The sequence below is a fragment of the Cherax quadricarinatus genome, chromosome 49 (genome assembly GCF_038502225.1).
Source record: "Cherax quadricarinatus isolate ZL_2023a chromosome 49, ASM3850222v1, whole genome shotgun sequence".
Taxonomy (NCBI): domain Eukaryota; kingdom Metazoa; phylum Arthropoda; class Malacostraca; order Decapoda; family Parastacidae; genus Cherax; species Cherax quadricarinatus.
Genome location: NC_091340.1, coordinates 26,760,592 through 26,775,591, shown reverse-complemented (window position 1 = coordinate 26,775,591; position 15,000 = coordinate 26,760,592). Strand labels below are relative to the sequence as shown.

Here is a 15,000-nt window from a genome sequence, read left to right as displayed (position 1 = left end):
TTATACTCACCCCAAGATCTTTTTCCTTGAGTGAAGTTTGTAGTCTCTGACCCCCTAGACTGTACTCCGTCTGCGGTCTTCTTTGCCCTTCCCCAATCTTCATGATTTTGCACTTGGTGGGATGTGTGTGTGTGTGTGTGTGCGTGTGCGTGCGTGTGTGTGTGTGTGTGTGTGTGTGGGTGTGTGCGAACATGTACATGACAGTCATGTAGATTTTCACTTGCAGCAGACGTGTATGGTATGCATGTATATTCATATATATACATGCATATCTGTGTACATACATACATCAATGAACACACAATCAAATATTTGTGTATACTGTTGCAATCAAGCAAGAAAACAATTGACGAGGGACAAGCAACAGCTGTATGACTGACTCGTTGACAAACATACACACACAGACACACAGACACGCACGCACGGACGCACGCACGCACGCACGCATATACAGCAGGCCTAGTGTCTAATCAACATGGGCCTTGGTAACTAACATACATACACACGAGGGGATTACGTACAAAGAAAAACGACAGAGGGAGGAAAAAAATTGACTGAAAATGTCGTGAAACAGGATAGATTTTTTTTAGAATTGTGAGATATTTGAGGGAAAAAAATCCTCCAGTCACATTGATTTTCAAGACAGAAACGGTACGAAACAGGATCATGCCACAGAAATTATGGCTAAAGAACTCATCCCAATACCAGCGGGTGTACCTTGACCATGGCAGAACGCAAAAAGAACGAGAGAAACCGAGGAAGTTATGAAGACACAAGAGGCAGGAAAAAGAGACAAGGATAGAGACAGGCAGGGAGCCCAGGCTTAGGAGGACCAGCAAACAATCATCCATAGAACACCCTCATCCACAGCCACCTCACCACAACCAAACACAATACCCCAAAACAAACCACACTCCACACTTAAAGCTCCTCACCCCCCAAAAAAATGTCCACCTTAACAGCAGCCTCTCGTACTAGCCTGCTCGGTCTCCCACTCCACCAGCCCGCACAAACCACCCCAGAATACAGTATTGAAAAAGAATCTGAAAGTATGGTACACCAATGGAAAAGGAAGGAATAGGGGTGAAGTGTGGCATGATCAAATCATGGAAGCATCCCCAGACATAGTGTTCATGGAAACAAACCTCACAGGGATAACAAAACCGATCTTTCCAACTGGATTTCAGATCCTGAGGAAAGATAGAGGGAACAGAAGAGGAGGAGTTGCATTGCTCATCAAAAACCAGTGGAGTTTTGAGGAATTGAGAAGAATTGACAGAGGGCAAGCAAGGGACTGCATAGTAGGAACACGTCAGACTGGGGGTCTTAAGATGGTGACTGCGGCGATGTACAACCCGCCACAGAATAGCAGGAGGCCAAGACAAGAATATGATGAGAGTAACAGAGCAATGACAGACAGACTAACTGAGGTGGCCAGAAGGCCCATATGGGTAAGGCAGAGTAACTAGTTGTGGGTGATTTCAATCGCAAGGAGATTGGGAAAACCTGAAGCCACCTGGGGACCAGAAACGTGGAGATATAAGATGCTGGAGGCAGTATTGGAAAACCCCATGCACCAACATGTTAGGAACACTACCGTAGATAGAGAGGAGAGGAAGAACCACCAAAGCTGGACCTCGTATTCACCTTGAATAGCTCTGACATTGAGGATATATACAAAAGGCCCCTTGTAGCTAGTGATCACGTGGGCCTGAGCTTTGAATACACTGTGGGTTAACAGTGGAGAGGGAAGCAGCATGAGAAGGACAGAAAAAGATAAACTTCAGAAGAAGAGAGTACACAGGCATAAGGCAATTCCTGCATAAGGTGCAGTGAGGAAGAGAACTGGAGGGAATGACAAATGAAATGATAGAACAAGTGACCACAAAGTGCAGGGAGGCAGAGGAGAAGTTTGTTCTCAAGAGCAACAGAAATGGAAAGACCTGAACGAGCCCTTCGTTCATGCAAAAGTTCAGAGAGGCCACAACTTAGTGCGATAGGGAATGAAAAAAAATAGAAGAAAAAGAAGCCATCAAAATAAGATGAGCTGAAGAGCCGGAAACGAATATGAAATACGAAAACTAAATCCACTGCAAACCTCACTCAAGGAGAAGATCTTAGGGTGAGCATCATACCGAACATATCTCATGAGGTGCACATCAACTATATAACTGCTGCAGCACATGGACGGCTGGCAAACCTGAGAATAGCGTTTCGACACCTAAGTAATGAGTCATTCAAGACACTACGCTGTGCACGTCAGGCCCATACTGGAGTATGCAGCACCAGTTTGGAGCCCACACCTGGTCAAGCTCGTCAAGAAATTAGAGAAAGTGGAAAGGTTTGGAACAAGACTAGTCTCGGAGCTAAGGGGCATGTCCAACGAGGAGAGGTTAAGGGAAATCAACTGACGACACTGGAGGACATGAGGGATAGGGGGGACATGATAACAACATATAAAATACTGAGAGGAATTAACAAGGAGAATAGGAACAGGATGCTGCAGGGATGGAACACAGCAACACAGGATCACAATTGGAAGTTGAGACCTCAGATGAGTCACAGGGATGTTAGGAAGTATTTCTTCAGACATAGAGTTGTCAGGAGGTGGAATAGCCTGGAGAGTGATGCAGTGGAGGCAGGAATCATACATAGCTTTAAGAAGAGGTATAATAAAGCTCATGGAGCAGGGAGAGAGTGGCCCTACTAGCGACCAGTGGAGAGGCGGGCAGGAAGGGAGATCAATATCTTGAACGTTCTATTAGGGATGTGAAGGTTGGTGGATGTGAAGGTTGGTGGATGTGAAGGTTGGTGGATGTGAAGGTTGGTGGATGTGAAGGTTGGTGGATGTGAAGGTTGGTGGATGTGAAGGTTGGTGGATGTGAAGGTTGGTGGATGTGAAGGTTGGTGGATGTGAAGGTTGGTGGATGTGTAGGTTGGTGGATGTGAAGGTTGGTGGATGTGCAGGTTGGTGGATGTGAAGGTTGGTGGATGTGAAGGTTGGTGGATGTGAAGGTTGGTGGATGTGAAGGTTGGTGGATGTGAAGGTTGGTGGATGTGAAGGTTGGTGGATGTGAAGGTTGGTGGATGTGAAGGTTGGTGGATGTGAAGGTTGGTGGATGTGAACGTTGGTGGATGTGAAGGTTGGTGGATGTGAAGTTGGTGGATGTGAAGGTTGGTGGATGTGAAGGTTGGTGGATGTGTAGGTTGGTGGATGTGAAGGTTGGTGGATGTGAAGGTTGGTGGATGTGAAGGTTGGTGGATGTGAAGGTTGGATGTGAACGTTGGTGGATGTGTAGGTTGGTGAATGTGAAGGTTGGTGGATGTGAACGTTGGTGGATGTGTAGGTTGGTGAATGTGAAGGTTGGTGGATGTGAACGTTGGTGGATGTGTAGGTTGGTGAATGTGAAGGTTGGTGGATGTGAACGTTGGTGGATGTGTAGGTTGGTGAATGTGAAGGTTGGTGGATGTGAAGGTTGGTGGATGTGAAGGTTGGTGGATATGAAGGTTGGTGGATGTGAACGTTGGTGGATGTGTAGGTTGGTGAATGTGAAGGTTGGTGGATGTGAAGGTTGGTGGATGTGAAGTTGGTGGATGTGTAAGTTGGTGGATGTGTAGGTTGGTGGATGTGAAGGTTGGTGGATGTGTAGGTTGGTGGATGTGTAGGTTGGTGGATGTGAAGGTTGGTGGATGTGAAGGTTGGTGGATGTAAAGGTTGGTGGATGTGTAGGTTGGTGGATGTGTAGGTTGGTGGATGTGTAGGTTGGTGAATGTGAAGGTTGGTGGATGTGAAGGTTGGTGGATGTGTAGGCTGGTGGATTTTTAGGTTGGTGGATGTGTAGGTTGGTGGATGTGAAGGATGGTGGATGTGAAGGTTGGTGGATGTGAAGGTTGGTGGATGTGAAGGTTGGTGGATGTGAAGGTTGGTGGATGTGTAGGTTGGTGAATGTGTAGGTTGGTGGATGTGAAGGTTGGTGGATGTGAAGGTTGGTGGATGTGTAGGTTGGTGGATGTGTAGGTTGGTGGATGTGAAGGTTGGTGGATGTGAAGGTTAGTGGATGTAAAGGTTGGTGGATGTGTAGGTTGGTGGATGTGTAGGTTGGTGGATGTGTAGGTTGGTGAATGTGAAGGTTGGTGGATGTGAAGGTTGGAGGATGTGAAGGTTGGTGGATGTGTAGGCTGGTGGATTTTTAGGTTGGTGGATGTGTAGGTTGGTGGATATGAAGGTTGGTGGATGTGAAGGTTGGTGGATGTGAAGGTTGGTGGATGTGAAGGTTGGTGGATGTGTAGGTTGGTGAATGTGTAGGTTGGTGGATGTGTAGGTTGGTGGATGTGAAGGTTGGTGGATGTGAAGGTTGGTGGATGTGTAGGTTGGTGGATGTGTAGGTTGGTGGATGTGAAGGTTGGTGGATGTGAAGGTTGGTGGATGTGAAGGTTGGTAGATGTGTAGGTTGGTGGATGTGTAGATTGGTGGATGTGAAGGTTGGTGGATGTGAAGGTTGGTGGATGTGTAGGTTGGTGGATGTGTAGGTTGGTGGATGTGAAGGTTGGTGGATGTGAAGGTTGGTGGATGTGAAGATTGGTGGATGTGAAGGTTGGTGCATGTGTAGGTTGGTGGATGTGTAGGTTGGTGGATGTGTAGGTTGGTGGATGTGTAGGTTGGTGGATGTGAAGGCTGGTGAATGGGAAGGTTGGTGGATGTGAAGATTGGTGGATGTGTAGGTTGGTGGATGTGTAGGTTGGTGGATGTGAAGGTTGGTGGATGTGTAGGTTGGTGGATGTGAAGGTTGGTGGATGTGTAGGTTGGTGGATGTGAAGGCTGGTGGATGTGAAGGCTGGTGGATGTGAAGGTTGGTGGATGTGAAGGTTGTTGGATGTGTAGGTTGGTGGATGTGAAGGTTGGTGGATGTGAAGGTTGGTGGATGTGCAGGTTGGTGGATGTGTAGGTTGGTGGATGTGAAGGTTGGTGGATGTGAAGGTTGGTGGATGTGAAGGTTGGTAGATGTGTAGGTTGGTGGATGTGTAGATTGGTGGATGTGAAGGTTGGTGGATGTGAAGGTTGGTGGATGTGTAGGTTGGTGGATGTGAAGGTTGGTGGATGTGTTGGTTGGTGGATGTGAAGGTTGGTGGATGTGAAGGTTGGTGGATGTGTAGGTTGGTGGATGTGAAGGTTGGTGGATGTGTAGGTTGGTGGATGTGAAGGTTGGTGGATGTGAAGGTTGGTGGATGTGCAGGTTGGTGGATGTGTAGGTTGGTGGATGTGAAGGTTGGTGGATGTGTAGGTTGGTGGATGTGAAGGTTGGTGGATGTGAAGGTTGGTGGGTGTGAAGGTTGGTGGATGTGAAGGTTGGTGGATGTGAAGGTTGGTGGATGTGAAGGTTGGTGGATGTGAAGGTTGGTGGATGTGAAGGTTGGTGGATGTGAAGGTTGGTGGATGTGTAGGTTGGTGGATGTGTAGGTTGGTGGATGTGTAGGTTGGTGGATGTGAAGGCTGGTGAATGGGAATGTTGGTGGATGTGAAGATTGGTGGATGTGTAGGTTGGTGGATGTGTAGGTTGGTGGATGTGAAGGCTGGTGGATGTGTAGGTTGGTGGATGTGAAGGTTGGTGGATGTGAAGGCTGGTGGATGTGAAGGCTGGTGGATGTGAAGGTTGGTGGATGTGTAGGTTGGTGGATGTGTAGGTTGGTGGATGTGAAGGTTGGTGGATGTGAAGGTTGGTGGATGTGAAGGTTGGTGGATGTGTAGGTTGGTGGATGTGAAGGTTGATAGATGTGAAGGTTGGTGGATGTGTAGGTTGGTGGATGTGAAGGTTGGTGGATGTGTTGGTTGGTGGATGTGAAGGTTGGTGGATGTGAAGGTTGGTGGATGTGCAGGTTGGTGGATGTGTAGGTTGGTGGATGGGAAGGTTGGTGGATGTGAAGGTTGGTGGATGTGAAGGTTGGTGGATGTGAAGGTTGGTGGATGTGTAGGTTGGTGGATGTGAAGGTTGGTGGATGTGTAGGTTGGTGGATGTGAAGGTTGGTGGATGTGAAGGTTGGTGGATGTGAAGGTTGGTGGATGTGCAGGTTGGTGGGTGTGCAGGTTGGTGGATGTGTAGGTTGGTGGATGTGTAGGTTGGTGGATGTGAAGGTTGGTGGATGTGTAGGTTGGTGGATGTGAAGGTTGGTGGATGTGTAGGTTGGTGGATGTGTAGGTTGGTGGATGTGTAGGTTGGTGGATGTGAAGGTTGGTGGATGTGTAGGTTGGTGGATGTGTAGGTTGGTGGATGTGAAGGTTGGTGGATGTGAAGGTTGGTGGATGTGCAGGTTGGTGGATGTGCAGGTTGGTGGATGTGTAGGTTGGTGGATGTGAAGGTTGGTGGATGTGCAGGTTGGTGGATGTGTAGGTTGGTGGATGTGAAGGTTGGTGGATGTGTAGGTTGGTGGATGTGAAGGTTGGTGGATGTGAAGGTTGGTGGGTGTGAAGGTTGGTGGATGTGAAGGTTGGTGGATGTGAAGGTTGGTGGATGTGAAGGTTGGTGGATGTGAAGGTTGGTGGATGTGAAGGTTGGTGGATGTGAAGGTTGGTGGATGTGAAGGTTGGTGGATGTGTAGGTTGGTGGATGTGTAGGTTGGTGGATGTGAAGGTTGGTGGATGTGAAGGCTGGTGAATGGGAAGGTTGGTGGATGTGAAGATTGGTGGATGTGTAGGTTGGTGGATGTGTAGGTTGGTGGATGTGAAGGCTGGTGGATGTGTAGGTTGGTGGATGTGAAGGTTGGTGGATGTGAAGGCTGGTGGATGTGAAGGCTGGTGGATGTGAAGGTTGGTGGATGTGTAGGTTGGTGGATGTGTAGGTTGGTGGATGTGAAGGTTGGTGGATGTGAAGATTGGTGGATGTGAAGGTTGGTGGATGTGTAGGTTGGTGGATGTGAAGGTTGGTAGATGTGAAGGTTGGTGGATGTGTAGGTTGGTGGATGTGAAGGTTGGTGGATGTGTAGGTTGGTGGATGTGAAGGTTGGTGGATGTGAAGGTTGGTGGATGTGAAGGTTGGTGGATGTGCAGGTTGGTGGATGTGTAGGTTGGTGGATGTGAAGGTTGGTGGATGTGAAGGTTGGTGGATGTGAAGGTTGGTGGATGTGAAGGTTGGTGGATGTGTAGGTTGGTGGATGTGAAGGTTGGTGGATGTGTAGGTTGGTGGATGTGAAGGTTGGTGGATGTGAAGGTTGGTGGATGTGAAGGTTGGTGGATGTGCAGGTTGGTGGGTGTGCAGGTTGGTGGATGTGTAGGTTGGTGGATGTGTAGGTTGGTGGATGTGAAGGTTGGTGGATGTGTAGGTTGGTGGATGTGAAGGTTGGTGGATGTGAAGGTTGGTGGATGTGCAGGTTGGTGGATGTGCAGGTTGGTGGATGTGTAGGTTGGTGGATGTGTAGGTTGGTGGATGTGAAGGTTGGTGGATGTGTAGGTTGGTGGATGTGAAGGTTGGTGGATGTGTAGGTTGGTGGATGTGAAGGTTGGTGGATGTGTAGGTTGGTGGATGTGAAGGTTGGTGGATGTGAAGGTTGATGGATATCCATTATTATTATTATTATTATTATTGGGTCTCTCTACCTCGGTGTGCATCGGCCGTTGTGTATTGAATATCAGCGTCCTCTGTTGTTACCCGTTAATTAAGCCGTTTTCGTCGTTGCGTTTGGGTGTTGACAATGCCCTTGTGTATGGGAACTAATGATACCCTTGTGTATGTGTATTAATGTGTATGTCTCTTCTTTCAGGATCCAGTATGCGGTATATGGCTACCTCACCGTGTGTTCTGCTGTTGCTGCTGTTGCTGTGTTGTTTACCTCACCCATTGCTAGGTAAGTCTGCCTTGGCTCGTGTGTTCCTTATCAGAAGCAGTGTAACACAAGCTGTGCTACTCTCCTGTGATTGTAACACAAGCTATGCTACTCTCCTGTGATTGTAACACAAGCTGTGCTACTCTCCTGTGATTGTAACACAAGCTGTGCTACTCTCCTGTGATTGTAACACAAGCTGTGCTACTCTCCTGTGATTGTAACACCTTGCAGAGTGCTGCAGTTGTTACAGCTGCTGAACAATATATGGGTGTGTCCTAGTCTGTGTGACGAAGCCAACAAGAGAGTCAGTGAACTGTAATGTTTAGCGAGAATATTCGATGACCTGGAAGTTTGAATGGTGACCTGTGCTGTGTGGTTCTGTTGACCTGTGTTGTGTAGCCCAGTTGACCTGTGTTGTGTGGCTCTGTTGACGTGTGTTGTGTGGTCCTGTTGACACGTGTTGTGTGGCACTATCAACCTTCGACAAACTCTGCCTAGCACTCTCACTACCCCTCTCTTCTGCAGTCCTGGTTCATCCATGCTTGCTGCCCCTTCGTTGTCACCTTCATTCTAGCTACAACTCAAGGCTTCCTCTGCCTCATCTTCCTCTGCCTCATCTTCCTCTGCCTCATCTTCCTCTCTCTCTCTCATCTTCCTCTGCGTCAGCTCTGGATGAATCTCATCTCCATCATCCTGACTACTCTCTCCCCGTCCCCGGTGCTAGTCTAAGATACTCTCTGGGGATAACGTTGGCCTCTCCTTGTCCACCTTCGGGTAAAATCCTCTTCTTCCTTCGTCACTTAACTTAGGGATGATAACAGACACCTTCACCAGCCGTTATCTTTTATTTTCCTCCTTCCGTTGGCATGACGGATCTTGTTAACCATCTCTGCCTTCCTCTAAACACTGACTTTTTCTACTCTTCTTAGCATTCCCTGACTTTCAGGGCATCCTAGTATGATGCCCATGCACTCAATTGGGCATTAAACTCTACTGCTACCCAGTCGTTACTATGACTTTATTTTCTGTTCCGGCTAATAAATGCGGAAGAAATCTGTGCTCTCTACCATGAATTAGATACTGAAGGAAGAGCCCATTGGTTGAGTTCCGGAGTCTTATAGAAACACCATTCATCGCGAGTATTTCGTTCAATTTATCTGCATGCTTCCCTGGTAGGGTCAGTAGTGGCTGATGCATTGAAGCATCTGTTTAAAGCAGGGGTGATATGGGGTGGTGTGGGTATTAGCAGTTCCCCAGGAACGGGACAAGCCCTTGAGTAGTGGATTTGCAGCTGAGCACAGTCAGCAGGATGACTCCTCTCTGGGATGTTATACCTGGTAAATATCTCTTCTACCTGTAGCCTGGCCTCTGTACCTGCCTTCCTCTCACCAGGAGTCAATACCTGTGTCAACTTGAAACATGTTCATCTACACTCATACATTATATATATATATATATATATATATATATATATATATATATATATATATATATATATATATATATATATATATATATATATATATATATATGTTTGGAACTTTGTGAGAGAGTATTTAAACATAAAACACATCGGAACATGATGTAAATCTGGTTTCAGGAACGATGTCAAGTTCAAGAACGAGGTTAAATTCGGAAACAAGATATAGGTATACCTGGAGGGTGTTTTGGGGGTTAAAGCCCCCGCGGCCCGGTCCTTGACCAGGCCTCTCGGTGGATCAGGATCTGATCATCCAGGTTTTTACTGAAGGTTTCATGCTAACCGAAGTAGGAACCACAACCAGGCTGGTCAGGTACTGACTTTAGGTGCCTGTCCAGCCCTCTTGAAGACAAACAGGGGTCCTGAAGACAGCCAGGGGTCCTGAAGACAACCAGGGGTCCTGAAGACAACCAGGGGTCCTGAAGACAACCAGGGGTCTTGAAGACAACCAGGGGTCTTGAAGACAACCAGGGGTCTTGAAGACAACCAGGGGTCTTGAAGACAACCAGGGGCCCTGAAGACAGTCAGGGGTCTTGAAGACAGCCAGGTGTCTTGAAGACAGCCAGGTGTCTTGAAGACAGCCAGGGGCCTTGAAGACAACCAGGGGTCTTGAAAACAGCCAGGGGTCCTGAAGACAACCAGGGGTCCTGAAGACAACCAGGGGTCTTGAAGACAACCAGGGGTCCTGAAGACAACCAGGGGTCTTGAAGACAACCAGGGGTCCTAAAGACAACCAGGGGTCCTGAAGACAACCAGGGGTCCTGAAGACAACCAGGGGTCTTGAAGACAACCAGGGGTCTTGAAGACAACCAGGGGTCCTGAAGACAAACAGGGGTCTTGAAGACAACCAGGGGTTCTGAAGACAACCAGGGGTCCTGAAGACAACCAGGGGGCCTGAAGACAACCAGGGGTCCTGAATTCAACCAGGGGTCCTGAAGACAACCAGGGGTCCTGAAGACAACCAGGGGTCCTGAAGACAACCAGGGGTCCTGAAGACAACCAGGGGTCCTGAAGACAACCAGGGGTTCTGAATTCAACGGGGTCCTGAAGACAACCAGGGGTCCTGAAGACAACCAGGGGGCCTGAAGACAACCAGGGGTCTTGAAGACAACCAGGGGTCCTGAAGACAACCAGGGGTCCTGAATTCAACCAGGGGTCCTGAAGACAACCAGGGGTCCTGAAGACAACCAGGGGTCCTGAAGACAACCAGGGGTCCTGAAGACAACCAGGGGTCCTGAAGACAACCAGGGGTTCTGAATTCAACGGGGTCCTGAAGACAACCAGGGGTCCTGAAGACAACCAGGGGTTCTGAATTCAACGGGGTCCTGAAGACAACCAGGGGTTCTGAATTCAACGGGGTCCTGAAGACAACCAGGGATCTTGAAGACAACCAGGGGGCCTGAAGACAACCAGGGGTCTTGAAGACAACCAGGGGTCCTGAAGACAACCAGGGGTCCTGAATTCAACCAGGAGTCCTGAAGACAACCAGGGGTCCTGAAGACAACCAGGGGTCCTGAAGACAACCAGGGGTCCTGAAGACAACCAGGGGTTCTGAATTCAACGGGGTCCTGAAGACAACCAGGGGTCCTGAAGACAACCAGGGGTTCTGAATTCAACGGGGTCCTGAAGACAACCAGGGGTTCTGAATTCAACGGGGTCCTGAAGACAACCAGGGGTCTTGAAGACAACCAGGGGTCCTGAAGACAACCAGGGGTCCTGAAGACAACCAGGGGTCCTGAAGACAACCAGGGGTTCTGAAGACAACCAGGGGTCCTGAAGACAACCAGGGGTCCTGAAGACAACCAGGGGTCTTGAAGACAACCAGGGGTCCTGAAGACAACCAGGGGTCCTGAAGACAACCAGGGGTCTTGAAGACAACCAGGGGTCCTGAAGACAACCAGGGGTCTTGACAACCAGGGGTCCTGAAGACAACCAGGGGTCTTGAAGACAACCAGGGGTCCTGAAGACAGCCAGGGGTCTTGAAGACAACCAGGGGTCCTGAAGACAACCAGGGGTCTTGAAGACAACCAGGGGTCCTGAAGACAACCAGGGGTCTTGAAGACAACCAGGGGTCCTGAAGACAGCCAAGGGTCTTGAAGACAGCCAGGGGTCCTGAAGACAGCCAGGGGTCTGTTGATACTCCTCATTATGTAAAGTAGTTTGGCATCGCTATTTTTTATGGTTCTCATTATCCACCCTATCATTTTCCCAGAAGTGATAATGACATTGTTGTGATCGGAAACGAGGTCAGGTTCATGATCAAGGTCAAGTTCATGATCAAGGTCAAGTTCATGATCAAGGTCAAGTTCATGATCAAGGTCAAGTTCATGATCAAGGTCAAGTTCATGATCAAGGTCAAGTTCATGATCAAGGTCAAGTTCAGGAACAAGGTCAGATTCAGGAAAAAGGTCAAATTTACTAAACCAGGCTCATGAACTAGATCAGACTAAAAACCAGGTCAGGTCAGGTTTCAGAAACTAGGTCAGGCTTCAGAAATCAGGCCAAGCTTCAGTAACAAAGTCAGGTTTCAAGCACCAGGTCAGGTTCAGAGCTGCAGCAATTACGCCATCAGCTGAAATCACACCGGGAAGCAGGTGCAGCTAACTCAGGAAAAAATGCATTTCTCTGCACATGTTTCTTTTTTGGTTTATGCAAAGGAAGAGTATCCCAGTTAACATTGTGGTTGTTGGTCGTCAGGTGTTGGAACAATGTACTTTGTTGTGTATTGTCCATGTGTATGGTACGACTGTATGGTGGAACTGTATGGTGGAATTGTATGGTGGAACTGTATGGTGGAACTGTATGGTGGAACTGTATGGTGGAACTGTATGGTACGACTGTATGGTGGAACTGTATGGTAGATCTGTATGGTGGAACTGTATGGTGGAACTGTATGGTACGACTGTATGGTGGAACTGTATGGTACGACTGTATGGTGGAACTGTATGGTGGAACTGTATGGTGGAACTGTATGGTACGACTGTATGGTGGAACTGTATGGTAAATCTGTATGGTACGACTGTATGGTAGATCTGTATGGTAGATCTGTATGGTAGATCTGTATGGTAGATCTGTATGGTAGATTTGTATAGTAGAAGTGTATGGTAGAAGTGTATGGTAGAACTGTATGGTAGATCTGTATGGTACGACTGTATGGTAGAACTGTATGGTAGATCTGTATGGTAGATCTGTATGGTAGATCTGTATGGTAGATCTGTATAGTAGAAGTGTATGGTAGAAGTGTATGGTAGATCTGTATAGTAGAAGTGTATGGTAGAAGTGTATGGTAGAAGTGTATGGTAGATCTGTATGGTAGAAGTGTATGGTAGAAGTGTATGGTAGAAGTGTATGGTAGAAGTGTATGGTAGAAGTGTATGGTAGAAGTGTATTGTAGAAGTGTATGATAGAAGTGTATGATAGAAGTGTATGACAGAAGTGTATGACAGAAGTGTATGACAGAAGTGTATGATAGAAGTGTATGATAGAAGTGTATGATAGAAGTGTATGATAGAAGTGTATGACAGAAGTGTATGACAGAAGTGTATGATAGAAGTGTATGATAGAAGTGTATGATAGAAGTGTATGGTAGAAGTGTATGACAGAAGTGTATGACAGAAGTGTATGACAGAAGTGTATGATAGAAGTGTATGGTTGAAGTGTATGATAGAAGTGTATGGTAGAAGTGTATGATAGAAGTGTATGGTAGAAGTGTATGATAGAAGTGTATTGTAGAAGTGTATGGTAGAAGTGTATGATAGAAGTGTATGATAGAAGTGTATGATAGAAGTGTATGATAGAAGTGTATGGTTGAAGTGTATGGTTGAAGTGTATGGTAGAAGTGTATGATAGAAGTGTATGATAGAAGTGTATGGTAGAAGTGTATTGTAGAAGTGTATGGTAGAAGTGTATGATAGAAGTGTATGATAGAAGTGTATGGTTGAAGTGTATGATAGAAGTGTATGGTAGAAGTGTATGGTAGAAGTGTATGGTAGAAGTGTATGATAGAAGTGTATGGTAGAAGTGTATGGTAGAAGTGTATGATAGAAGTGTATGATAGAAGTGTATGATAGAAGTGTATGGTAGAAGTGTATGATAGAAGTGTATGGTAGAAGTGTATGGTAGAAGTGTATGGTAGAAGTGTATGATAGAAGTGTATGATAGAAGTGTATGGTTGAAGTGTATGATAGAAGTGTATGATAGAAGTGTATGATAGAAGTGTATGATAGAAGTGTATGATAGAAGTGTATGATAGAAGTGTATTATAGAAGTGTATGATAGAAGTGTATGGTAGAAGTGTATGATAGAAGTGTATGATAGAAGTGTATGGTAGAAGTGTATGATAGAAGTGTATGATAGAAGTGTATGATAGAAGTGTATGGTAGAAGTGTATCAAACTTTAAAATACTTTACACTGTATAAACTTCAGTAAACTTGTGAAGGTCTTCACAGATATTTTGTATTCTCTGAAGCTTATGGATACCTCTGAGAGTGCCGCACTGCTGCCACTCAGAGTGCCACACTGCTGCCACTCAGAGTGCCACACTGCTGCCACTCAGAGTGCCGCACTGCTGCCACTCAGTGCCGCACTGCTGCCACTCAGAGTACCACACTGCTGCCACTCAGAATGCCACACTGCTGCCACTCAGAGTACCACACTGCTGCCACTCAGAGTACCACACTGCTGCCACTCAGAGTACCACACTGCTGCCACTCAGAGTACCACACTGCTGCCACTCAGAGTACCACACTGCTGCCACTCAGAGTACCACACTGCTGCCACTCAGAGTACCACACTGCTGCCACTCAGAGTGCCACACTGCTGCCACTAAGAGTGCCACACTGCTGCCACCCAGGCACTCGTCTCTGGCACTCAGTAAACCAACTAATTTAACTTCATTTAAAAGTTATAATTTGTTCAAATCTCTTGTGTACAAAGAAGAATTTTTTCATTTCTTCTTAAGTTCCCTCGAGAATCCTATATTTCCCACCCTATATGTGTGTATATATATATATATATATATATATATATATATATATATATATATATATATATATATATATATATATATATATATATATATAATGTATATGCATTGTAAAGTGTATATCTCAGTGTATATGCTTTTGATAGTTTACATCTAAATTTGCTATATTAAAGTATTCTTGACTGATGGTGTACACATAAACAGTCTTTTTCAGAGGTATATCTTGTACAGATCTCGGGTGTTTCTGTACTCAGCTTCTCCAGGAACTGGTGAGGATATAGAGTCCTTATGACTGTTTCCCAAGATATATCTGGAAGTTCTTGCTTAATTTTCTTGCAGTTCTATGGTGACTGAAGTTCAGTTTCCAGAAGATGGCTTCTGGTTGATCAGTTACTGGAGTTCCTACTTCTGAGTTTATACTCGTTTGTTCTTCTACGATGTAGTGGTCAGTGTGTGTTATGTTTTGTGATTGTTATGTCTCTGATTAGTTCCTCGTTGTTTGTGAAGACCAGAACCAGAGTATTTTCTACCTGGTTCTGTTGTTTGTTGGTTCAAAGCAAGGTTTTTACAATGTCCCATTTGTTCCCTTGGGCCACGGAGCTTCCTGGAACTATTTCTGGTACAGTGTTCCTGGAGTCTACGTAGATGGTGTTCCTGGGGTCAACGCCTCCGCGGTTTGGTCCATGACCAACCCTGGTGGTGGATCAGGCTTGATCAACC

The 15,000-nt window shown here is 46.5% G+C and overlaps 1 protein-coding gene across 1 annotated transcript in view; it reads left to right on the top strand.

Moving 5' to 3' along the window:
• Positions 1-15,000, top strand: part of LOC128697096 (Ig-like and fibronectin type-III domain-containing protein 2) — a 466,169-nt gene that overhangs the window by 321,795 nt on the left and 129,374 nt on the right. Inside the window, exon 3 of the mRNA XM_070095088.1 lies at positions 7,753-7,836. Within this exon, the coding sequence (XP_069951189.1) occupies positions 7,761-7,836 (76 nt within the window). The 5' untranslated portion in view covers positions 7,753-7,760. The remainder of the gene's footprint in view (positions 1-7,752; positions 7,837-15,000) is intronic.